Source organism: Battus philenor, unplaced genomic scaffold, assembly GCF_028537555.1.
Source record: "Battus philenor isolate CCGP_79_NKW_IND1 unplaced genomic scaffold, ilBatPhil1.0.hap1 SCAF_20, whole genome shotgun sequence".
NCBI lineage: Eukaryota > Metazoa > Arthropoda > Insecta > Lepidoptera > Papilionidae > Battus > Battus philenor.
In genome coordinates this window covers 6,796,093-6,823,178 of record NW_027181683.1, presented here as the reverse complement: position 1 = coordinate 6,823,178, position 27,086 = coordinate 6,796,093, and the positions used below count along the sequence as shown (strand labels likewise).

Here is a 27,086-nt window from a genome sequence, read left to right as displayed (position 1 = left end):
ATTATTAGTGAAATGGTATATTATTGATACAAGAAGATACGAAACATTAAACTAAGTTTACGTTTCCACTTCGGTAAATGTAATTTTTTGAATACCAGTATGTAAATGAACCAAAATTACTATTGTATACTTATGTATTACTCGTTTGTAATGGTTACGGTACGGCGAAACATTGTAATCTCATTAGTTCAGTATTTCATTGGGTACGGCCTTTCAAATTAAAACAATTTTATTTTGGACCTTTTTATTTGTAACATTTTTATTACTTTCGCGTTGATCCATATAGTTATTTCATATCTGTGAGGCATCCTGTTGTGATTTTGACAGCTGGTGTCATGTGTTTGAAAGTTATTGAAAATTTATTTTGAATTTTTAATTCTATAATTCTATTATATTAAGATATAATCTTGAAAAAGGCATGCCAGACATGTCTCTGAAAGACTCCATCATGACTTCATTAAATGGTAATGAAATACAATTGAAATATGTAGATTTATTTCTTATACGTTAAGTTATATAATTTAAAGGTTTTTCTATTTACGTTCGCTGTTCTGACTGTTTCACTTAATTATAGATGCAGGGTGCCCTATATCCCTGTGACTGCTAAGGTTACATCATTCACTACAGATATTTCTTCTTATAATTATAAAATGGGGGATGACCCATTTATATTTGGTACTACAGTTTTTTGGGATCGTTTATAGTGTGCAGAATTGTAGAAGTAAACAATTAAGAGTTTTAAACTAATCATTGTAACAATATGTGCGTGCCTGTATTATTTGTAACTTAATCTTAATAAAATCTATTTATGACTAGATTATACAAATGCCACTGACTTTTTTGACATTGTTATGTTTGTATTAGTGTTATATTAAAACCAGTTAAGCATAATTTCCTTGTACATATTAAAATCTAGCAAATAGTAACAGAAACATGTCTAAATTCTAACCCCTAGTCCTTTTTCCATGTGTATGTTTTTTTTTAAATGGCATGCTAATTTATGACTCTTTTAGCTCAAGAGCCATGGCCTGAAAATGTGAAGTTGTTTCAACCTTACGAAGTGGAGCAAATTTTGCTTCCGGACAATGCTAGTTGTCTCGCGGTTCAAGCTTTTCTAAAGGTAAGAAATGGAATTACAATTTTTTTTTGACCAAAAAATTATGTAAGAAGCTTTCACATATGTTATAAGTATACTCATTACTAGAAATATTTCACTAAATTATTTTTGGGTAAAGTTATCCTGGCACCTTCAATATTATCAACTTTTTTTTAATGTGGACATTAGTATCTGAAATTGCTAGATTAATAGATTTAATTGGGTCAACACGTTTATATATATATATATTTATATATATATATATATATATATATAAATGGGTTGGCCCATATATGTAAACACACATATATATATATTGCTTAAAAAATATTTGTCATAATAAAGTTACTCAGTTTTATACTAATTTTTAGGTAAATCATAAATAATTTTATTTTCACCTGAAATGTATGCTTATAAGTACATTTGTAAATATAAGTGTTATATAATTATAAAATACATAATTTATTTTAATAAAGTTTGAAATACACATAATTACATGAAAGATTTATGTGTATATTTTTTGTAATAATAATAGAAAGGTTTAGTTCCATAGTGAAACAATTATTTTGATTTGAAATTCTGTTTCATTACTTAAGGTATACATCTATAATATTATTTCAGATGTGTAATCTTCCATTTGAAGTGGAGATGCGTTGGAATGCCGAATTCATGTCACCATCAGGTCGGGTGCCATTTATAAAATGTGGTGCATTTGTTGTGTCGGAATTGGAGCCTATTGTACAGTTTGCAGCAAATAAGGGTGTATCCCTCTGCGGGCGTTTGTCTACTGAAGAGAAAGCTGAAATGAGAGCATACATGAGTCTTATTACCAATGTTCTTGTCAATGCTGAGGTAGGGTTATGTGGTTTTTTAAAATTTTATCATATCTGGGAATTATATTACCAACTGGTCTTAGATAAGACTTGAAGACCTGTTAGCAGTAAAATATTTGTTTGCTTTATTTTGAGTAAGTTAATATTGTTCAGAGAAGTATTTTTTATGAGTATAAACTTTGTAGAAATCAGACTTAACAAGGGAAATGCAATAATTGCACCCCTTGCATCAAAATAGTAAATGTGTACAATAAATATCAAAAATTATTTAAAATTGTACACAAAGTTTTTGACTAAAGCCATTTATTATTTTATTATGTGTAACATATTCTTTAACTCTAGAAAAAGTTGTCCCTGCACTAGCAGTCACCATATTTAATGACATACAAATTATTTTCCAAAAATAATAGTGGTTTTGATAAGGAGATAATTTCTGGAGTGAGGCTGATATAGATCCAGTTTTGGAACATTTTTTAAGGTCACACATGTCACTAGGAGTTTATGACAATTGCAATAAGTATCGGGGTAAAATTTCTGATTAGTTGAGGTCCAAATAGTCAATTATATGGATTGACATAACTGTAAGGGTAATGAAAAAATCTGTATCATAGAATTACACAGCAATACACCCAAATACTTTTTTACATGGTAAAATGGAAATATAATATGTGATGTAAATGTCATGCTTTTTAACAGAGGTATATTTATTATATAAAAAATATATTAAATAAAAGTTTGTTAAAATTATGCTAATGAAGTATTAATGAAATCCATATTAAATAAGTATAAATCAAAAACACCTTATGTACTACCAACAAAAATTTAATTAAAGTACAGTGAAAATTCAATCCATAAGTACTTGTACATAGATTTAGATAAAATAAGTACTTAGATAAAAATAGAAATTAGGAATACAAATCGATTTTGCAACTATGCCCATGCACACTTAGCACATTGTTATTAGCAGCTGTTTTTTGGCTTATCAAGTTGCTTATATAAGTCTTCATATCCATTTACACAAACCACAATATTATATTAAAGTGAACACATATATAATATTTCATGTATTATAGAATTAAATTTTTTTTTAGGATATTTCACTAAGAAGTGTAATTAATCTTATTGATGAACATGTGCTATTTCAAAATCACTTAAAAAAGACAGTAAATAAGAGTTAAATGTCTAAAATTGTATATTCTTAAGCCTTTCTCTGAGAATTATATGAACCTTAACTTGTCACTTTCTTCTTAACACACAAATTGTCATTAAATATGATTTAAAATATTAAGTTTCACTTTTAATAATGCTAATAAATTTATTTGTACATTGTACTTGTATTATATAATCACATTTAAATTTTTTTAATAATTTCTCAAATAAAATTTTTGGATATTTGTTAGAAAATTCTTGTGCATAGGATTGCCACCCACAGTAAAGATAGAACATTTTCTTTACAGCTTTACATATCATGGGTGGACAACGACACATTTAATGCAGTGACGCGTGTGCGGAATGCTTCGGTGTATCCGTGGCCCCTGGGCTGGCTGCAAACACGCTCTAAACGAAACAATGTCATAAAACGCTTAAAGGCACTGCATTGGTATGACAAAACACTAGACCAAGTCTTAGCTGATGTAAGTATTATATCATGATCATCTTTTCAAGTGTATGACATCCACTGATGGACATGACCTTCTTTGTGAATTTTAAAAAGACCGCTTGAAAATGGCTTGCATCCAGTGTTTTTCGGCGATGTTGTCTGTTCACCTTGTGGCTGGATGTCCCTCGCTGTGCTTGCCGGTCTGTGGTCATCACTCCAGAACTTTAAAGCCCCAGTCGCCATATTTACTGCCACTTTGAGGCCTGCCTATTGTCACTTCAATTTGGCAATCTTCCGGGCTATGTCGGTAACTCTGTCTATGAATCTTCTTATTCCTGCTTAGATGGAGAGTAAATCGTTCCGGATTTTATATAAGAGTAATCGCCTAACAAAATTATAACCTAAAAATGGAATAAACTCTGGAGCTATATTATTATATCTAATATAACAATTGCAAATACATCATCCACTGTTATTATTTTAGCATAGATAGAATTAGTTATTCTAAGAGATATTGGAAGACCGAGTTCGACGATGGTTATTCTCAAAAAAAAATCTTTAAAAAAAGTATGAATTGATATCTGTCAAACCCTGATCACAGGTAATTGATATTGCTTTTTAGACCTACTTTTTTTAAAGAGGGTCTTAGATAAATATGTGATTGTGCAGTATGAACCAAATCAAATTAAACTCAATTGAGCAAGGAGTTTTTAAGTAATTTATCTGCTTTTTCCAATCTGTGCTCAATGTGAACAAACATATTTTTGCAGGTTGAACAGTGTTGTAACTCCCTGAGCCAACGTCTCGGAGAGCGTGATTATTTCTTCGGAACGTAAGTACATTTGGCAAAGTTTTTCTGGCTTTAGAAGAGCATGCAAATAATGTATTTTAAAGTTAATATAGGGTAAACTTATTTTCCGCGGTATAAACTTTACAATGTTATCTTAATACAAGTATAATTTGAAAATATTTTTCCTATTATCCTTATTTTAGTCAGTTTTTTTGTTAGCTTAACTTTAAATAATGCTTTCTTAATAAAATAACACCCTATAGCAGCGGAGAGCAACCTTTTTAATCATTGGGCCAATTTAAATTTTAAATTTTTTGGCGAGCCGCGTGTAATTTAATGTACCCGGCAATAAATATTGCACACTGATCTTTGGAAAGAGATAATCGGTTAATTTCGGCTTCTTAGAACATTATCTCTGTCCCACACTACCGATGTGACGTTTTGTCAGTCGTATTTCTTTTGAAATTAGCCGATTGTCTCTTTCCAAAGGTCGATGTGCAATATATATCGTCAGGTACTGTAAAACTAATTAATAATTAACAAAAACATTACAATAAGAAAATATACAAATTTTAATGCATAATAAAAATAAAGAAGATAAACACGGAAAAACCGATACACCTGAAAATTTTAATGCGAAATTCGGCATTGTTTTTTCGATGCCAGCTCATATTTAATATAATATGTAGGTACCCAGCTTTTTAACTATGCATCGCTTAGTTTTGATCAGTTATTGAATCATCGTTTCAGTTTAGCATGTACCGCCATTTTATTATAATTTATTTTACAACAATATATTGATAAGAGAAAGTCAATAAAATAAATTCAAATTTAGAAATGCGAAGTTCTAGGAAAGGGTGTGTCGTAGATGAGAACAGATTGCGGAGCACTGCTCTATAGCACTGGGCGCCTAGCTTTATACGTTGAACTCCGCGGTAGTGATGTCCGTCTTTAATATGCGCTAGTAGTAGTGGAAAACATTACTACCTTTACTAAGATTACTCTGATTAAATAATCACTTCCAAAAGTATCCTCACATTATTAACACTTTTAGTAATCTGTAAATACGTAGATACGAATGTTGCGTGAGATTGATTTACTTTTATTAACAACGAGATATTACTATAAAATGTTTCAAAACTATCTCGTGGCTGTTAACATTTTGTTCGTAAAAAGTCAATATAATAAATATTATTTTGTATAAAAAATTTTCAGTGCACACATAGATCAATTCTTTAAAACAAAAAATCGATAAACGCGATGAAATTTTGTAGATTGTTTTATAAAATTTCTATTATTATTAAAATTCATATGTGCATAAATACAGACATAACTTTCATTTAACGGTGTATAAAATAACCAAGAAAAATTTCGCAAAAAAAAATAAAAAGTTCCTGGACCAAATCAAATCAATCAATTTGAAAATCCTTTACAGAGCAATAACCTTATTTACTTGGTAATTTGTTTTTTAGTTAATAATTCTAGCGTTACTACAAGTTTATTTAGTATTTTAACACCGTAGACAGTTGCCTATGATAGACAGTTTTGTAGTATTAAGAGATTATGCATAACTATAACTCGCGCGATATGAATAAATCGTAATTTATAGAATCATTTACTCTTTTATGTCCCTTACTCCTAGACCTACCCAATTAGATGCCCTAGCCTACGGTCATATACGCGCTCTGCTCTCTGCGGTTGGACCCAAAGCTCCCTTCATGATTAAACCTATTACAAATGCTCTTTTGCGACATCTTATGAGGATGACTAATTTAACTCAATTAGCGTTAACGGTAAGTTTGTATTAAATGTTTCGTTAATATATTTTTAAAAAAATATTAATTATGAACATTAAAAGCCATAAATATGTTTTATATTTACTAATTTACACAAGACCGCCGTAGTTGGTAACAAGAAAAATACCAGCAATACATAGAAATTGCTAAATTTTACCAAATTAGTCGAATTATGAAGAAGCCGGGGTTTTCAAAGGAGGTATCATCCACCCGGAAACGTTGAACCACGTTAAGTTTACAGAGTGAATGATTTTAAGCTGTAAAAGGTTTGAAGGTTTTTTTTCTGAGAATTGAATTATATATACTTTAAATTATATTTATTTTATTTACTTTTTTAAGCTTGTAGACCTATAATCAATTACCCTGTATTTAGCTGCACCTAACCCGCGGTGTAGTGGTTTAGGTAATTTTTCTTCATCATCATTTAAACCGCAGGAAATCCATTGCTGAATATAAACCCTCCATCGGTCAGACTATAGTAATTAGTTACTGCCATCTTATCCTCAGATACTTACTACTACTGCTGTATATATATACTACTACTGTACTTGTAAAAAAGATAAACAGCAATAACACCGGACCAAGAATAATAACGTTTGCGCCAATTGTTTATTTACATAAATCGAACGACGTTTCTGTTTTAGCCACTTTCATTGTAAAAAAGCGCACATGTAAATTATTTTAGTATGGTACAATTAACAGAAATTCATCATATTTTTGATTTTTTTTTATCATTATTTACTAGTCACTATTTGATTCAGGCGCAAGAGGATTATTTATTGAAACAAGCCTCGCAAATATCTTTACGAAAGACTGTCGCTTCAGACATGAACATCAATAAAAATAACCCAAGAATAAAGCGATCTAAGTTATGTATCAAGAACATGAGCGGTATCCCCTCTGATGGCAGAGATGTCTTTGGTTACTTTTCTTTATGCAGTAGACTCGATATACCTTAAGTCTTCATTTCATTTACATCTTATCATTAATTGTATTAGAATCTTTATAATCACTGTAATTTATTTATCAGTGTAATTCAAGCAATATGTAATTTATTTACCACCGTATCGAAACCGCTGTACCGCGCCTTGGATATGCGTGCGGTGCGACGGGGGTATAGTATCAACCGCTTTGTCCCGTCAGACCGCTCTCTTTTCCTCGATCCCCCATCTCGCCTCTGTATTCCTTGGCGCGGTACAGCAGTTAACATTTATTCTGACTGGGCAATAATATACCTGTTCTGTGGATAATATGTAGAGAGAATTATTAATTTATCCGAAATTTTATTCAAGCGTTTAGAAGTATTTTGAAAAAACGTTGCATTTTATTTGTGACGATCTGAATTTATCGTAGTTTTTTTATCTATGTTGATGCAATATAAAATTTATTTTCTGTATTATTATTTATTATAAATCACAGAATTTTTGGTTACCATAACGTCAATATTTTTCCGATGATCTCACGAGTTTTGCAGAGAAAAGTTTAGGGTAAGGTTTCGGTAAACACATATCCGTGATCTTTCGATTTAGATGAACAAAAATTATTGTATCCAAAAGCCACATGTATGAAAGCGATCATCTGTTACTTTATATATATCTTTATTTATTGTTGTAGTGTAGATTTTAATTTTAGTAAAGCTATGGTTTTAATGTAACATTCTAATTTCATTTAGTAACAAAACTCTCATCTATCAGAGAAAGTAATTTAGAAAGTAAATTTAATATTAGATTATTCTATAAGATTTCGTTGTTGTAATTGTGGTGGTTGCAGGCCTTTAAGTCGAACCATTTTTAATATAAATAATAATAAAGAATACCTGTAATATACAAACAGTCATTTGCCATAATATAATGTCTATTTTGAATACATAGCTTGTTCAATTAAGTTTGTCCCAATTAAAAACTCAAGTGGTACATTGAAGTTATACTTAGAGTCATACGTAAGTCGTATCCAATGATTTGATAAGTTAAAGGCACGGTAAGGGTAACGAGATCGGAATTTCTTCATCGTAATAATTTCAGCAGCAAAGGGGCCTGCATCCTAGCATCTTCCGATGACTTTAACAAGGTCTTCTGTCTGCTTTACGGGTAGACGTTCTACGTTACGCTTGTCGATCCGTGGTTTAAGAATCTTAAGGCTCCAGCGGCCATCTATGCTATGCGATAAGTGGTCTGCTCACTTCTACGTTTCTGTGTAAGAAACTGACTGTTAATACAAGATGGTCGTAGACCATCGCCTTAAGGCATTGAAGGTTATTAGACTAGAACATGTTTCGCAGTTTCCTAGACGCTGCCTAGCAAACAACTATCATCTTGTCAGCTGTAAGACGCCCATAGCAGAGCTTGAGGCTCGTCTTAAGATTGGGATGATATATAGCTAACGATACAAAACTCACTGTAGAAGCCTTTAATCGCTTCACTTTTTATCGCAATATGAAATAAAACACACCTTCATTTACGCAGGATTCAAACCATTTGCATCGAAACAAATAATTATTATGGCGTCTGACGAAGGCAAAGTAACTTGCGAATATGACGAACCCTCTCGATACTATATTAGCAATAACGATAATTATAATTTCTTGGCCGAGTACGTGGACGAGATTATAAATACAACCGAAAAAATAGTCAGCGACAAGGAATTCGTGATTGGGGATAAAAACGATTTTGAAGTAATCTCAGCACCAAACTCTGATGAAAGCAAATATCTTAACCTAGATAATATTAACGAATATTTAGATACAATAGAGGAGAATGATTTGACGAATACGACAACCTCTATAGACACTGGCGAAGATTTGATACAAATTATTAACGAGGAAGACGAACTAGATAGCGATGGCATAGTGAACGATAAACATTTGCTGACAGATGTCGGTAATGACTACGAACCGGAAAATTACAATACACTAGTTAAAAAACTTGATCAGAGGTAATATCAACATTAAAAATTTAAATGTTTATAAACGAAGGAACAGTCACTGTATAATATTTTGCTCCAATATAATTCAGGTCACTAACCGTGTTCATATATCCAATTGGTACAAAGATTTTTTTATGAACCATATGAAAAGATGTGGAATAAAAATTCCACCTACAATTTATTCTCGTTGAAAAAAATGTCCGCTGACCTAGTAACATTCTTTAAACGTTCCTGATTAGCCGTTGTGTTCAAAAAGCCACTGTAAGTCTTCAACTGGTCAATGTGTGATGTAAAAGTCAGCGACTATTTAGAATATTAGCAAATTACATTTTTCACATAAAAACGGTCTTAATAACCAAAAACAATTCTATTCATAGTCTCATGTTTAAATTAAAGAAATGAAACATCAGGACAACAATTCAAAGAAAACTTGTATATTAAAAAGCGTTTTTACAATAGATCAAAATAACACTACGATGTGTGATGGGTATATTATAATAAGGTGACGTTCGCGGTACGACAGTCGGGTCAGATTGTCAGGTCTGTCCAGCCATTTATGGCCGATTCTAAATTTTTGACTGCACTGAACAATGCAAAGTTTGAGGCTCTTTCAAACAAATGCAAATTTACTGCAACAAAAAAAAAACTATGGCAAATAATCAAAATTACACAATAAAGGAGCGTAAAAAGTATTTATTTAAAATACAATAGTTGTGCTTAAAATGACGCAACAAATGGAATAGCATAACGAAGGAATTTAATAAGTATTATGCTCCTGTTGCATATGTATAACATACAAGATTTTTTGTAAACTATTTGTAAAAAATAAAATAAAAATACTTTTTTCGTCGCACGGCTGACCTTTTTTTAATGATCGTTAAATATGCTGCCATCCTGTCACTGTTACTCTACCTATGTTAGCCATTTGCCATTGTTACTAGTTCAGCTGTAGACACGCACTTCTTAGAACAGCAATAAAGAAATTAGCAATCATCTTAAGTATTCTATTGTGACTCCTATACCCTGGAAATAACCGAAGTAGTTTTTGTGTAAAAAATACATTGATGATTCATTGTTTCTTATCGAGAACGAACAGTGCGAACAAACGCGAACGTTTTACACTGACTTCAACAGTATAATTTTGTTTGTAATTCTTTTTCTAGATGTTTCAAGTAAAATCTTCGTGCACTGCATTTTTTTTCTTTTTTATCTTGACAGTAACAGTAAGGAGCGTTTAAATGAATATATCGATCCTAATAAGAATGAACGAAAGTCATCATTCACATCATTCAATTCCAAATCTTATTATTCTACGACTCTATCAGGTTTTTTTTTTGCTTAATTTGTTGTTTTTTTACATTGTTTTATGAATTTTAAATTATGAATTCTCCTTGCCTTAAATTTTCAGATTCTAAAGAGACAATAAGTAACGCGACCAATGAAGAAATTAGTATTGAAAATTTGATCGACTATTTGCGTAGGAGAAATGCCGTGGTCAACAACACGGTTGAAATTGCTGAAGTTGATTAACTTTTAAACTTCTTAAAAAAAAACAAATAATACATGTACTAATAAATTCACGTAAATTATTTTAATTACATGATTCTGAAATATATTTGATATTAAATGAACTTTGCGTTATTTAAAGGACAATAAACTTCGGTACTAATTTATTACTGAATGCATTTGTAACTTTTTAGATGTAAACGGCGATAAACAAAATTTATAGTTTTATAACATTATGTATAAACAGTAATTAAATGATACTTCGTGTTATATAATCATTTTATTTTGACTTAAACGTTAAAATCATTATGTATGTAACATAAAAATTACGTAAGTGACTTTTTAAAATTATTGTTTAATTTTAACGTAAATTAAAAGGTTGTGTTGTGTTTGGTTTAGGTAAATTAACTTCTAAATATTGAAATTAGGTAGGCTTATTATTCTTAAAAATGGAGCGTTTATTTGGTAAAATTAGCGATAACGTTAATTCTTTACTATATGAAAGACCTGTCTTAAATTTAGTGTACTTCTATGATCAGAACCATCTCAATGACGCTGTTTTAGCCTTCGGTTATTTACAAATAGTGTCCAATATTAATTAGAGGTTCGGCCGCCATTGTATCGGAATGATAAATGCGTTGAAAGTAAAACCCCAAGCCGTGGTCCCTTCTCGGGCATCAGTTCAGTCCATGTAGTATCCACCCAAGGGATTTAAAATCTTGTGGACCTCCTCCTAAGTTGAAAATAAAGTAGTACGTAGCGGAGTCAAACTCCTTGGGCGACTTTTCTAGCTTTGTTTCCTAAACTAGATTTCAGCTAAGCTTCATGAAACTTGTGCGGGATCTGAAATGTTAAAAAAGTTCTAATTATATTATTTGACTTTTATTTAGAATATTATGTTTATAATTGAATAAGTTATATAATACAAAATTCTTCTCGTGTTTCTGTTTAAAAGTTTCCTGTCAAGTTATTTCTCGACTTCTTATATTGAAACGAATTATGTCTACTACTTAGGACGTCCGACATTGCAGTCCTAGCAGTTGGCTTTGTGTGCAGCAAACAATGCCGGGAATATGAAAATAATAGTGATGTAATCAGTAAATTAGTTTTATCTTTTGTATTTAGTGATTATTATATATTAGTGTAGCTAGTAGGTAGTTAGTTGTACCTAATGCGTGGTATAGCAATTCCAGTCGGACAATGCTTTTGAAGGATGGCTTATTTAATAATTCTAATATTGTTTTCTCAACAGACCAACGGAACTGGACGCGCTCGTGTTTGGACACGTGTTCACGATCATAACAACCAGACTCCCGTGCCGCAGGCTTGCCGACATCGTCCGCAGGCACGAGACCCTTGTCTCGCTCGCCAAGCGAATCGACGAACAATACTTCAAGAGACCATAGCGCGAGGTATTCAGGGACATCTCAACCGTGTTCAGAAGTCCTTGAATCCTCTTTACTCTCGTCTACTTAAACAGATTTTTGTACTTCATAAGATTTTCCACACAATGATGTAGTTAATATTTAAATACGAGTTTTAATTTAATAAATGTGCTGTTTGCAATTATTTTTTATGTAAATATTTAATACTGGAGTAGTAAAAGCAATTTTTTAATGAATGTGTAGCGATAAGTAACGGTTCGTCCACACAAATAGTCTGCTATAAGATGAAGCTTAATTGCAACTAAATGTTATAATTTTTCCCGCGAAACGGTGCTGTATACTAAATTAATTTTTCTTTTTCATTAAGTGAAGATATTGTACGAGTAATTTTATTATTAGCGTTTATTTATTCAAGTACATGTTTACCTTAATTTGAAGTGGTTGCTTATTATTGAAAGAATTTTTGTATAAATGAGCCGTTTATTTTGAAAGTGGCTTAAGACACTTTTTAAAAAAAATCGAGTTAGTGGCAACACAATATAATTAAACGGTATCTTTTAATTTTAAAAAAATATCTCGACTAAAAATAAAGTGACTTATGTCACTTTTAAAATAAACCGCTCAAATAACCTCGAGATTTTGGTATTGATAGTTTGTTTTAATTTTATAATTCATTTATTTTACTCTTTTTACACATTGCAACGACGAACTTATTACCTTGTAAGCATTCCCGATTAGTTAACAAAAATGGTGCAGAGTTAATAAGTAGGCAGGTGTGTAAATGTTATGGAAAAACATAACAAAACTTATGGATGCCATTTATTAGGGGGACCGGAAAGTAATGTCGTTTTCTTAAGTTGAATTCACAAGACATTTTTAACAAGTTTTCATTTCTAATCAAATATATATTCTTGTTCGTCATCAACAACCTTTAGCCATCTAGTATACAAATTTTCAACGCCGGAGCGGTAAAAATCAATCGGATTTTCTGTAACACATGTCGACAGAAAGGACATTACTTTCCGATCCCCCTAATATACATGATTGATACTATTCTTATTAAAACAAACATAAATAATGCATATTCAATTAAATTTTACTATTGCTATTATGGCATTCATTTCGGAATGAAAATAACGTAAAGGTAGAGGAAATAAAATATGAATGTTTATTTGATACGAGATTCCTGTCACATAAAATTTTATGACACCACCCGTGTTTAAAATTTCTTTCATACCTTTTGTTCTATTTGTAGAAGATTCTAGAATATTTTAGAATCCCGGATTAAAATGCCGCGTACATAATTTCCTAGCAAATAACTTCAGGCATATGTGCAATCGATTATATCTTTTACACAAATAATGCCCGTAGGAATAGTATCATCAAATTTCAAAGTACATCGTAGTTTGTAAGTGTAGAGAAACCATTTGCTAAACATTTTTTTTTTAAATCACTGATTAACCGAAAGTATTTATCGTCTCTTTGTTGTAATGGTTTTGAATGCATTTTTATTATTTGTCACTTGAAATACAGCCAACAATTTCGCTAACCTAAGCATTAATGATCATTGATGTTTTTGTTACTAATTATATACATAGACATACTTTCTTCATTGCAAGTTCTTGAAATAATTCTAACTAAATATAACTAATTATAATGTAGGCATTACAAAATCGTGTACCTTTGGAATGAGGTGTTTCATAATATTTTTTTTTGATTTAGTTATTAAGAAATATTTTCAATTAAGAGTCGTAAACTTTCATTAAACTTTTAGGACTTTTTTCCATGAAACTCGCATACCTTCGGATAACTGTTGGCTAGTGTTATTAGTAGTTGTCAAAATAAGTTAAAATCAAAGTTGTTTGTAAGTATTTAGTACATGAACATCTTAGAATTTGCCTTTAGAGGTTTAATCTTATGAAATGGTGTAAGTATCCTGTACGCAACAAAGAACGGATATTTAATTATATAAGCATTTACTTACAATTTCAAGTGTTAGTTTATTATGATGAAGAGAAAGCATATCGCTCTCCGTAAATAACACCTTTTGCGATTTATCAATTATTATAACCTCGCTTCTTCCAATATGGATACTGATAAATCAGCTAATATTAAAGCTAATAAATCTAGGTAAATATGCATCCGTATTTCAAGTTTTCGATACTTGCGCGATTGCAGGTCGCGGGATCGATTCCCGGAATTCTATTTTATGTAATTCATGCTTTGTGCATTAATTATATAGGACACTGCTCACAAACAAGTTTCTAGAGTATGGGCAACAGCGTCCTCTTTGTACCATAATACCACACTGCGATCGCCGACACTTCTGCCAAGCGTAACGATTGTGGTATATACCCCATAGACATCTTTGCTGTTTTAGCTAGTGGGCCTCTATGTGCTAAAACGGAGACGATTGCTGGTTCTAGAATAGTTTTAATTCGAGCAAATTTTGAGTAAGTTCGTTAAAAAACGTCATTAAGACGCATTACCCGTTTTTTATTATTTTAGTAGTTACATTTTAAGGCTTTGTATTATAAATAATTGCATAACAACATATTTGGAAGTGTGAATAATTTCTTAATGCAATTAACCAGTATATTAATTTTTCTTATGCCCGTTATTGTCAGGGGTGTATGTGTATTTAATTTAATAACAACAAGTTGGTTATGTTAGAATCACTCAATATGTTAACAATTAATTCGATTGTATATGTGATTGTAATTACTACTTTAGGTTCACGCTACAAGCACAATATAAGTACTGCGATCCCAACATAATAAAACTAGCACTGTGACCTCACACTTTCAGTGATATTATTATATATCTACGCGATACTGACACAGGCCTTTTATTAGCGATAGTAATGATGGGTAACATTACTACCTTATCCAAGATAACCTAATTAAATAATAACTTCCAAAGTAAACCCACATTATTTTAATTGTTGCTAACGTTTATAATGCGTACGTAGTTTAAAACAAACCTGTAAATAATAATCAAATTATCAGGCTATATTTCGAAATCCACACAAACTATATATGTAAGAATAATGAATAAAATATTCGTCATGCAACAAACGTTTTCGTATGGTACTTGAATTTTTTTTCACTGTTCTGTTAATTTTTAAGAAGCATTTAATGTAAATATGTATTAAATGAGCATTTGTTTATAATACGGACATAAAGGTATTTTAGATTTCATGTTGAATAATAAAATGTTTACAATTCATCTTAGTTTTTTTGTGAGCGGCAATACATTGTTTACCTTACCCTCTTTATCAAGAAGAAATGTTGTTGACAAGACAATCTCTTTTTGTGCAGTACATGCAAATTTCAATCTCAAAGGCGATTTTGACCCAGGTAACTAGATGAAAGTTCGCATATTGTCAGACTACGAAGGATAGTGGGTATACCGTGGCAGAAGTTCTTATTTCGTATGCTTTTGATTAACTTTTACGTGAGATTTTTTTGTACGGTCCCATTTAACTCATAAAAGTACTTTTAGCTGTTTTGAGGAAACTGAAGTATGGTGAAGAATTTATGATTTATAAAAGGTGTTTATTCAAGGCATAAAAGCTGGTTGGTGTATGTTATTAGGAAAAGGATCGAATAAGGTTCACGTTGAAAATGAAAAAATATATACGATGTTTGTGTATACTTTTATTTGGTTTCCATCACAATTAAAACGATTGCAAGGTACTTTCTTCTCAAACTTTTCAACCTAATAAACTCACAATTGTCACCCATACAATACAACTTAAATTTTACTTGAATTCGTAAACAATCAGCAAATTATATCATGTAGCAAACAATACCAAAATGTCCTTGTACATTATGCGCGATTTACATTTTTTTTCTTATAAGGTCCGTCGGTCACAATACAACACAATAAATAAGACAATTTAGGCCCATATTGCCGACTACACTAAACATTTTACTATTTCATTCATTCTCCGTTGAAATTGTCTAAGAACGTGTAAGATAAAACAAATATCATTTTTTCTTATGCACATCACGAGCTTCGATTGAGATGGATGAAGCGGTCTAGTAGGTTCTAAAATGCTCTGGTGTTTAAACGAGCACCTAGATTCTTCTGGTCTGGTTGAGGATCATTTGGCGCACGCTGAAGGTAGAAAGTCCGAGTCCTATCGCAGCTAGAGCGAAAGCTGATCTCGACATCATTTTCTCACGGTTCGCTGGCTGTGGACAAAGAGCATATCTTGAGAATAATACGACAAAATTTCCTTTAAGTTTTAAATCATCGGTGTCAAATCAATTGCGTATTAAAACTGGACATATGAAACATACGTCTGAAGGTAACGCAGATAAAATGCAATAGAGGAATTTGTATTATTAGGAGGACTGGAAAGTAATGTCGCTTTCTTAAGTTAAATTCACACGATTACGATTGTTAACTAGTTTTTATTTCTAATCAACAATATATTCACCTTCGTTATCAACAATCTTTTTATACTCATGAGTATACAAATTTTCAACGCCGGAGCGATAAAAATCAACCGGCTTTTCTGTAAAATATGTCGACAGAAACGACATTACTTTCCGGTCCTCCTAATATTTAAAAACTCTGTAACATCACTTTTATTTATGACAGCACCGTACTTTAGCGCTTTAAACGCGTTTGTCCTCAAATCAGATTGTTCATTTGGTCAATTTCTACTTAAGAAGTAACGGAATTTAATTTATTGGATTATGAATAGAATACATCATTAATCAAGAAAAGCGTTTGTTAGTTATTTATAAGCAAAAGCAATGAGTTATTTCTGATACGTGTAAAAACATGGTTGCGTGACTATGGAAGAGCAATTTCGCGGTCATGTGAGCATTCTCCCGCGAATATTAATAGCTGTTGTGTCGACTCCCGGTGCCATTAATGTTTAAATAAATTGGCGCCAATACAAGTTGCACACAAATCCAACTGAACACTAACTTTACACAATATAACTGATAAAACGACCCCAATGCAAAATGCTCTTCGAATTTATCTTATTATATATACAGTTTTTTGCTTTGACAAATTTTCAGTAAAAATCTATAGTATTGCCAATCGCTGTTTTACGACATAAGATACGAAATAAATTGGTGCCATTTAACTTGCACACAGATCCAATTAAACACTATTTTCGTATGACATAAATACAATCAATCTTGTTTAACAACTCAATTATATCTACAGTTTCTTGCTTTGACAGATTTTCAGTTAATATGAAGCAATATATTACATTCAAATACGATTCTTCCTTTTTCTCAGTCATCTCAAATTCGAATTTCGTACAAAACACGACGCAATAATGTTTACAGTATGTCCATTATTGAATCTTATTTAAACAAATTTGTTGATTTTATTCAATAAATTATTTTTAAACTATTGTACCCGAGGGACAAGGACGGCGACTTATGGTCATTGCGGGTGCTGGCAAGCAAAATTTTCCCCCTACATAAAACATTTACAAACTGAAACACCGCCATATTTTTGACAAAAATGCGAGTTATTACCTTACCTTCCATTTAGAGAGTATTAAAAAATCATAGTACTTTGTATTAAAACAAAGTATGTAAGAGCATCTTGAATAACATAGGGCATTTGTCTGGTAAAAAAAATGACCGGTATTGTTTTCAACCTCAATGAAAAATAGAATCTGTTTAAGTAAATGTATTAACGTAAGTAAAATAAGAAGTAATGAACTGTGTACTAATCGACCTGAAAAACTGAGACTTTTTAAGGTTAATTACGAGATTAATGTATTTGGTGAGTGAAATAGTAAATAGAAATGAACTCTGTTTAATACTCTGCTTTATTTACGTCACCAATAACCAAAAACAAATTTAAATTACGTAATAAGACATATGTCTGCGTCCGCTTCTTTATACAAAAATGTCGTGACAATTATAGCAAATGTAATAAATCTGATAAAGTTTTCGGCGTCGAACAAGTGTGGAAAACATTAATAAGAGTAATGAGACTATAGATAGTGATCGAGCAGAGGTTCGACACTCTCGGAAGTGCTTCGAATCAGCAGTTGTTATGTGCCGTAAATACTGATAATCGCATGTGGCTGGTCTCTTGCGAAGTCACATTACCGTGCCTCCCGCAGACTTATCAGGACTAATAAAAATATTATAAAATATTTTTAAATAAAGTAACAAGACATTAATAGAACAAAAATGTATTAAAAATAAAAATTAATAGATATACATAGTTATAAGTATATCGCGATTATTTTTTTTAATTTTGCAGAGATACCGCATTGTATTGATTACTGCTCCGCATACAACGACCTTCTACCACGCGCAGATGCGCCGTAAAAGGTGTTTCGAGATTGCGACCGAGAATCATGAATTGTAAAGGGCGTACTAATAAAACTCTTTTTCTATACCTAAGTCAACTGAGGGTACAATAAAGCTGCAAGTGATTGATACTTAACTCGGGATTTAATTATTTTCTATCGATTTAACCGTGGGACGTCCTCTGCTTGACATAAGCCTCCCCCATAGATTTACTTTAGAGTCGTTTGGAATCGGTCTGCATTAAGCGTGTTCCGATGACCTTAACAAAGTCAGTCATATGTCCAAGTCGTGAAGTGACGCCTTAACGATGCGCTTACCGGTCCTTGTTGTCCCTTCTAATACTTGAATGCCCCAGTGGCCAACAGCTCTGCTGGCTTTCGAGACCTATCTACTGCCACTACAACTTTCCACTCCTAGAGGGTAACCCGTTACTTTTATCCGTCAATTCTAGTTCTAAATCGTACAGAGATCCGGAGCATAGCTCTTTCTATAGCTAGTGCTGCAACTGTAAGTTTGCTTATAATGTCCGAAATGAGGGGTCACGTTTCACTACCGAAGTCGTTAATGCTAACACACTGGTTACCAGCGATGACTTACGGAAGTCAAACATAACACTAACATATTTAAGTAAATATAAGAAAACGAAAAATGACATTAAAATGTGACTAATAAATAGTGAGATACGTAAATGACCCCTATTGCAATAATTTTTAATATCATATTATTCTAACTCTTTATTGATTGATTGCATAGAATTGAATATGAAGACTTGTGAGAAAAGTTAACGCCTATTACTATCAGCTCATATGTATATTCAAAAAAACATTTAACTACGTACTAGAACTTTGAAGAATAAGTAACAGCGAGTTTATTTAGTACTGGAATAGAATTCCTATTTGTTTAGCATATTTTTTCATAAAATAAAACCCAACTGCTTTATATAACGTATACACCATACTACATATGTACGTAGTAACTATTTTTAAAAGAAGAGGCGCCGATTGCAAATTCCTTTCTTATCAAATATTGATAAAAATTCGGCGCAGGTAAACTTGTTATCAGTCACTCTTTCTTATCCATTAACCCTTTACTAGTTGTTAGGGGCTTCTATTTGAATAATTGCATTATATTATTTCAGCAAAGTGTGTTAAATTTTGTCACTTTATTTTTTTAATAATAATTTCACGTAACCCAGAGTTGAGATACTTGCATAGAAGTATTAAAATAAAATTCAGACCTAGTCCCGCTGATTGACTGAAAGAAATTTCTTTCCGATTTTATTTATTTTTGCTACCTAAAAGCTATAAAGCGACGATAACTTTATCATTTTATAAAATTACGCATATGGCACAGTTCATTGTATTTGGGTCAGGATTACATTGTTCAAAGGTCATTTTAGCTGGTTACAAGTGGTATACGAATGTCGACATAAATTGTAACTTAACATTTTTATTCCTTTACATATTATCCATCAACAATCACCAGACTCCGGATTCTTCTTTATGAAAGTTCTTTATTCATTCTTATTTCTATTTTTCAACTTTTAATATGTCTGAGTTGAGACTGTAGTGCAGTAAAAGTTCTAAAAAATTAACCTTTTCCTATTAGAAAAAAAAAACTTATTTTTATAATTAGAAACGGTTATCCAATTCGTACACCTTGAACTTGCATTAGAGGTCATACATATTCCTCAATGTAAAATAAAGGAATTCATGTGTACGCACATGTGTGTGTGTATATATATATATACACATGAATATATATAGTATACATAGTGTGGTATAATATATTAATATGAGTATAATTACACATGATTTCCACCTAAGCACTAGCACAATTAAATTCAAAATATGTTTATTTAACGTGGCAATTAAGTGTACTTTTGAATCATCGATTATTTTTAAACTCACAAGATTATAAGAAATAGGCTACCTACCACTGATTCTGAATGCTAATCTGCTAAGAGTCGGCTAGAAACTCAGCATTTGCTTGAGAAGGAAAGCGAAGTAGGATTTTACAAAATTTTATCTGCAAGGAATGGTGTAGAGCGATCATTAATTTCGCGAAGCGGTCGGTAAACAGCTATTTCATTTATTAATATCATTATTTTTATTTTTCAATATTAATTTTCCAATATTGGTTTTTTGCAAAAAAAAAGGGAGTATACAGCTTGTATTAAAATCTTTTTAAAGTTTTTTTTTAAACATATTTGGATGTTTTTGCGAACATAAAAATATTATTATTGATGTATTGCAATGCAACCGTAACAATACCAGTTTTATAAAAAACTTTTCGCAAAGAATCCTAAGCTCCCTCCCACGCAATAAATAGCCGGCACAGCTCTTTTTTTGACTCAATGCCCTCCGCGTTGCCCCAGAGTGATATGCCATATGACAATACGCTATGAAACTAGCCAAAAAAAGAAAACGAGTATGGCTGTATCATCGCCCGTAAGCTACCTTCTCGAATAGCTTAAGCGGTGGAGCTTAGTCTACCGGTAAAAGATGGGTTGCCCCACTAAAGTTTCGGGTAAAGGGTTATTCCTAAAAATATCGTGGAGTCATTAATTTCATTATGGAGACAAGTTAAGCTTCCGTCTCGTCACATATTTTATTGTAAATTCAATACATTTACTTTTTTGCCTTTAGTACCAAGATTTCAACAGTTTTTCGTCATAATTATCCTTATAATTATCGTATGTACTTTTGATTTATCGGTCTGCGCTAAATATAAAGACGTAGCGATAAAACTGCAATCACTCGTGCGAATTATTATTCCCGCTCTCCGTGTCGCTGTGATAAGTTTTTGATATTTGCTTTTATTTTGACGCGAGCGTAATAATTTCTCGTCTTTTTTAAACTGTTAATAAAGAAATTATTTTAAGATAATAGTAGCTTTCTCTACATAAAATAAAAACTTTATTATCTATTACATTTATAAACTCAGTGAAAAAAAAGAAAGCAAATAGTAACATAATAATAATATAATGATTTATTTGTTATTTACGCTTTAATTAACAGTATTTTTCTCTTTTGCCGCTATGATGTAGAATTAAGAAGGTAAATAGTACAGCGATGAAATATGAACAATTTATATTCACATCGAGTAAATATGGAAAACTACATAAAGGATAATTTTATTTTGTTATAATTGAAAAATGTACAAATGCAATTGATATTTTAATTCAAATACAACGACTTGCATACAAAACAAAGTAAAACATAGAATGTGATATTTTGAGAATACTACGCCTTTGACACTATTATTTGCTAAAAATATCTGTTCCGACGTTGGCGAAAGGCCATACCCAAAGAATATATAAAAAATGAAATAGTGTTTGTGATGCAAAACAAAGAAATTTAAATAATCGCAAACACTTCTCGTGGACTTATATTACGTATGGCAATTTTTTAAATTTAGGTTCACTACTTTTTTTAGGGACATTTGAATATTCTACATATTAGTGGTGGCAGAGCGGAGAGCATCTAGAATACAACCTAGATTTTAGTAACTAAATTCATGAAGTCCCTTCTTGAAGACTTTGGTTCATACATTTATAGCTCGGGTATATAAGTTTATTTTTTATCAGATTATGAGGTCACTGATCTCCATGTATTGACCAGGCGCAAAGGCCCCCAAAGAGGACTTTAACTGTTACTCAAAATACCTTTAGAATATTCCGATTCAAGAATGACCGCGAACGCCCTTGACTTCAGAAATCACTGGCGTTCAAGTTCAAAAATACTTTATTCCTCATACGATAGATTACATCTCTTATTGACGTTAAGTTGATTCGATCATCTGTTGAGATGATAAATACATACATTTTTTAAATAATTTACATTGGAAGAAGAAGCGAAAGAACTTCAGCAATGCGTCTATTTACGGTTCGAAAAAATCTCTCGTGTGCGTTGTGATATCTAATGTAAGTTTACATCCGTACCCGCCGGCGAGGACGAAGGCCTTGTTTGACTGTGATTTGTTTTAGTTTTGAGTTATTGTCGATGTGTAGACGAGAATATGTCTCGGCATTAAGATGCAACGTTTGGAGCTTTTAATGCAACACCTTTGGATTACATCAATAACAAGATTCGATAAGAAAAACATGTAGATCATCCTATATTTCTCATAAACCTTTCTTTAATGCTGCACGTCGACACAAAAGATACCACGAATAGAATCGATCAATCATATTTTAATACGCAACTGTCTCTCTTCGATTAGGACGGTACATAACTTTAAAAATATATTCGCAAACAATAAAATCTATATTATATATTTATTTAAGTCAGTGATATGACGTAGTTATAATAATTTATTCAAACGACTTAAATTAAAATTATGATTAGCGTTATGAAGTGCAGACCTTTCTTATACCGAGACGTGGAACCTTGAACCTTGAGCAGTCTACGAATTTTAATCAATTACATTCAACCAGTATATTACATTATTTAAAGCTTTTAGTCAAACTGTTTATACGTACATACTGTGACCAAATTGTACCAAGCTATAAGTATCGAATATAATAATGGTTTTGATATTTCTACCTCGGCACTTTAACACGGAAGCAAATACAATGCAAGTTTTTGTAAAAACCTACCTCAATGCTCTGCAGGGTATTGCCTAGACCTAATCAAAATCTTTTGGATTATTATATACAGAGGTATATATAGGTACTGTAAAATAAGTTACTTAAAACTAAGGCCTTAAAGTTCTGGAACAGACAGACTAGCATGCGCAGCACAGGACGGAGGTTTCTCCGGAGTAGAAAATTTCAAATTCCCGTTGGAAACTTGTGGGAGAGACCTGTGTCCAGCTGTGGTCGTCCCAAGGCTGAAATGATGACTATGAACTCGTTATAATCAAAATATATATTATTTTCTCTAGTATAACCGGAAGTAATAATGTATTCTTTATACTCGTGGAAGGCAATCGATACGTTCATAAGCTATTGACAGTTCTCACTTACTTTGATATGTTGCGTGTTGTTAGCCTTGTAATTTATTTTTATTGCATACATACAATCGTCTTCACAGAGAGAAGACAAAATAAAAATATTTATTTAGCACAATACCGTTTGCTATTTTGTAAATAAATAAACACAAAGTATGAATTTTATTGGTAAATGGTAATCAAAGACAGTAACGGCTTTATCATCGTTGTTGTGGTGATTGAAGGATATTGATTTACGACGTTTGCTAGCTATCTTTGCCAGGATACATGCCGCATGCATGTAATACTTGGCAGCCAATGAACTACATTCATGGTCATTTAACTTTTAGGCTTGATAAAAAATAAATCAAATAAAGTGCAAATGAAAGAAATAATAAATTCATATTTTTATTATTACGTCCAGATATAAATGTAATTTAAATATTAAGATGGAAAGTATTTTTATAGTATATTTGAAGCACTGTTTTGTGTTTTATTAATCTTAATAAACACGAATCCATAAGAGTAATATTAAACAATAGGTAAACGATATCACGCCCACTGCAAGGTATAGTAGAGGATGCTGCTGCTGCCCTTCTAAAAACTTTTGTGCAGTGGCAATCCTACATAATTAATGTATAAAGTGTGAAATACATAGGATTGAATCCCGGGGTTCGAAATCGCGAACTATGATCACAAGTCTCAGTCCTCTACCACAAGGATACCATTTCCAATCGAAAAAAAATCTGAAAACATTTCTAAATGTTACAAAAATTTGATAAAAGTTTTGAGGTATTCCCCGAGGTATGACGCACACGACCGCTTGCACAATAAAACAAAATAAACCTCGTTTATTTCCTCGGCTCAGGAAACTTAACATCAGATATATTTAACGTCATCTTGGCAAAAGAAACCAACAATTTAAGACTACAATTCTTTCTTCTTTCTGTTTATTCAATTTAAACCAATATGAGTAAACTTGAAAAAACTATGTCTTTTTTTATTCTTTATAGGGGAACCATTGACCTGTCTCGCCGCGTAATCTTCAGCGACGACGAGGTCTACGATGATACATGATTGCCCAGAAGAAAACCATTCACTCTTGTCTTGGCGAGTCTTAATTTATAATTGTCTGACAACAATGACGCCGATAGGTTGTTCAACTCTTTGGTTCTTCACATTATTAAAGTATCAAGAAAAGGTTTATTGCGTCAAAATACAACGAAATGAAGTTTTTTTTTTAAGCTTGTAAATTGATTGTTGCACATTGTCCGTTTCAAAATAAAATAAAATTTTATCATCTATTTGTAACTTGCTTCCAAATGTTAACATGTTTATAAATACCCCGTAAAAACAAGTTTATATCTAAATATAGATGACAATAATTCTTATTGTAAATAATAATATAATGGTATGTAAATTATGAACAATAGTTAGTATTTCAAATATGCCCAGTAATATAATAATAATAATATAATAAATAAATTATCGCAAATATTGAAAAAACATTATCAAATTGTAAAACATTTTCCTGGTTATTTTTATAAATATGTACAAACATAATTAAAAACAGAGATGGTGACATATGGTTCGTTTTCATATTGGGTTAACGAAGAAGTTTGATTGCTACTGACAAAGCGAACGTCAAAACAATAGTTTCGGTTTATTAAATATTGCGCTGGAAATTCAATGATGTTTTCAAAACTTCAGCGCCGCCTTCTTTGCTGTACTTACAGTTTAATTGAATTTACAAACAATACAGGCTATTATTTTTAAACTTCACTTGCTTTAAGAATCATAAAATTAAAATACTCTTATTAAAAATACCACATTCTAATGAACGTTCACTAAGTTAAATTTTGGGCAACACCAGTAATTATTTATTATGGAAAACATTTTGAGTGTGTGTATACATAAGAAAACTACAGGGATTTTGGGATCAATAGATTTAGATCTAATTATAAAAAAGAATGTATATTTAATTGCGTTTGAATGTTGGTTATTATGGAACACATTTTTTAACAAAAAAAAAAGATTATTTTCATATTTCGATTAATGAACTGAATATTCAGATGGTGTCGTGCAATTAAAAATGGTGGTTAAAGTTGTGAATGAAATAATGTTTAATAACATATTAATAAACAAATTAATGTTTTTGCACAAGTTACCCTTCTTTTTACAGGTTTATATAATATTTGTTTCCAAGTTTAAAAATTTACTTCCGTTAAAGATGATACGAATATTTATATGGTCCGGAAATCCCAGTAAAATACTTTTAGAAATGCATTACACCACTAATTTTAAAGATTAATAATACTACTAATTAGTTGTGGATATAAGAAGCTGTCTCTACAATTTCTTACCAAAATTAATGTAGACGACAAATTCGCATCCGTATAAAGATCAGGAAAGGTTAAAGGATATTCTTCAGGAAACGCAATATTGCAACGAGGAAATACTTAAAAATTAACCGTACGTTCAAGGCAATTTGTTTAATTTATATGTTATTACTTTAGCCGTTTATACAAATAAAGGAGTTTCTATAATTCTGTACCCATGACTACTTTCGATACATAGCAGAAGTATTAAGTGCAGTTTTTTGGTTTTACACGTCACATATGCTTTTTAATTTTTACTCTGTGTTTGATGGTTCCTAAAAGTTCTCGAGTGGCGACCACTAGCCAGTAGCACTGCGTGGTTCCCCCGTGGATCCCCACTAGTGAACCGTAGACATAGTTAAGGTTGTGGGAAGTCACACGAGCAGCGGAAGACCGGTCTAGGAGCGATCTTTGGGAGATGCCATGCAATGGGCGTCTATTGGCAGGCCTAATGATAGTGATTTTAAACCGAACAATAGTAGACTTTATCGACGCTTACAAGAATTAATCAGAAGAAACAAAATAAATAGTTACAATACCAGTGGAATTAATACGTGTGCTATCTACAATTCCAGTTATGTCTAGCTATTAACGTATGCCTATTGACATTTGACTCGTGGAAGATAGAAATATTGAAGAATTCTAGAACATGTTTATATCTAGGCATACGCTCGCTTTAAGATAAACAAAACTTGAGACTATACAAAATAAAATTGTTTCCATAGTAACCGGCGCTGTAATACTCGAATACTGTGCTGTGAAATAATTTATCTATAAGACGTCATATTTCGGATTTTAGATGTCTTTTTTTTGGCGCGAATGTTCTTTTATAAGTGAATTTATAATCAAATCCAGTTTGTGTTATTTTTATAGTGTGAATTGAAAGTCTACTAGTACGACATTTTATTATAAATGTTGTTTGTTGGTTTAAATAGCTTAAACGGGTTAAAAGCCGAGGACAGTGCTTAAAGCTTTTTTAAGTCTCGGCTCAGACTTTTTTTATGTTTATTTATTTCTAGTTTGTGACGGTAGAATCCTATAACATTAGGGGGATAAATAGTAATATCGTTTCTATTGACATATTTTACAGAAAAACCGATTGATTTTTACCGCTCCGGCATTGAAAATCGTATACTAGATGGCAAAAGATTGTTGATAACGAAGGTGAATATATTGTTGATTAGAAATAAAAACTTGTTAAAAATGTAATCGTGTGAATTTAACTTAAGAAAGCGACATTACTTTCCGGTCCTCCTAATACATTATAGTATTACCGGAAGCGCTATGCCACGTCTAAGGTATGCTCGTGGCGAGACTGGAGAAAGAAGAGGGATTCGTCCCAATAGTCCTCTGTCAGCGATCATGCTCTTTTTTCTTAGGTCTCCACACCTTACCGCGGTACAAAGGTTTCGGTAGTAGTACAATAACTAATATAGTTATTGTACTACTACCGAAATATGTCAATGGATATTCTTTACGATCAAACAATAGTAGCATTTATCTTAAACATTTCTTTTCAGTGATTTGATTTTTCATTCCTAAC

The 27,086-nt window shown here is 31.7% G+C and overlaps 1 protein-coding gene across 2 annotated transcripts; it reads left to right on the top strand.

Moving 5' to 3' along the window:
* The first annotated feature begins 331 nt into the window (after positions 1-331).
* On the top strand, positions 332-15,102 carry LOC137922631 (metaxin-2). Of its 2 annotated transcripts, none has more exons than XM_068765619.1 (6): positions 332-464; positions 1,014-1,120; positions 1,718-1,948; positions 3,387-3,563; positions 4,300-4,361; positions 11,796-15,102. In XM_068765619.1, the coding sequence occupies exons 1-6, from the start codon at positions 419-421 to the stop codon at positions 11,947-11,949; spliced, it is 777 nt and encodes a 258-aa protein (XP_068621720.1). In that variant the 5' UTR covers positions 332-418; the 3' UTR covers positions 11,950-15,102. The 2 variants fall into 2 exon arrangements, with proteins under 2 accessions (XP_068621720.1, XP_068621721.1); XM_068765620.1 differs by lacking the exon at positions 332-464 and adding an exon at positions 595-675.
* The last annotated feature ends 11,984 nt before the right edge of the window (positions 15,103-27,086 follow it).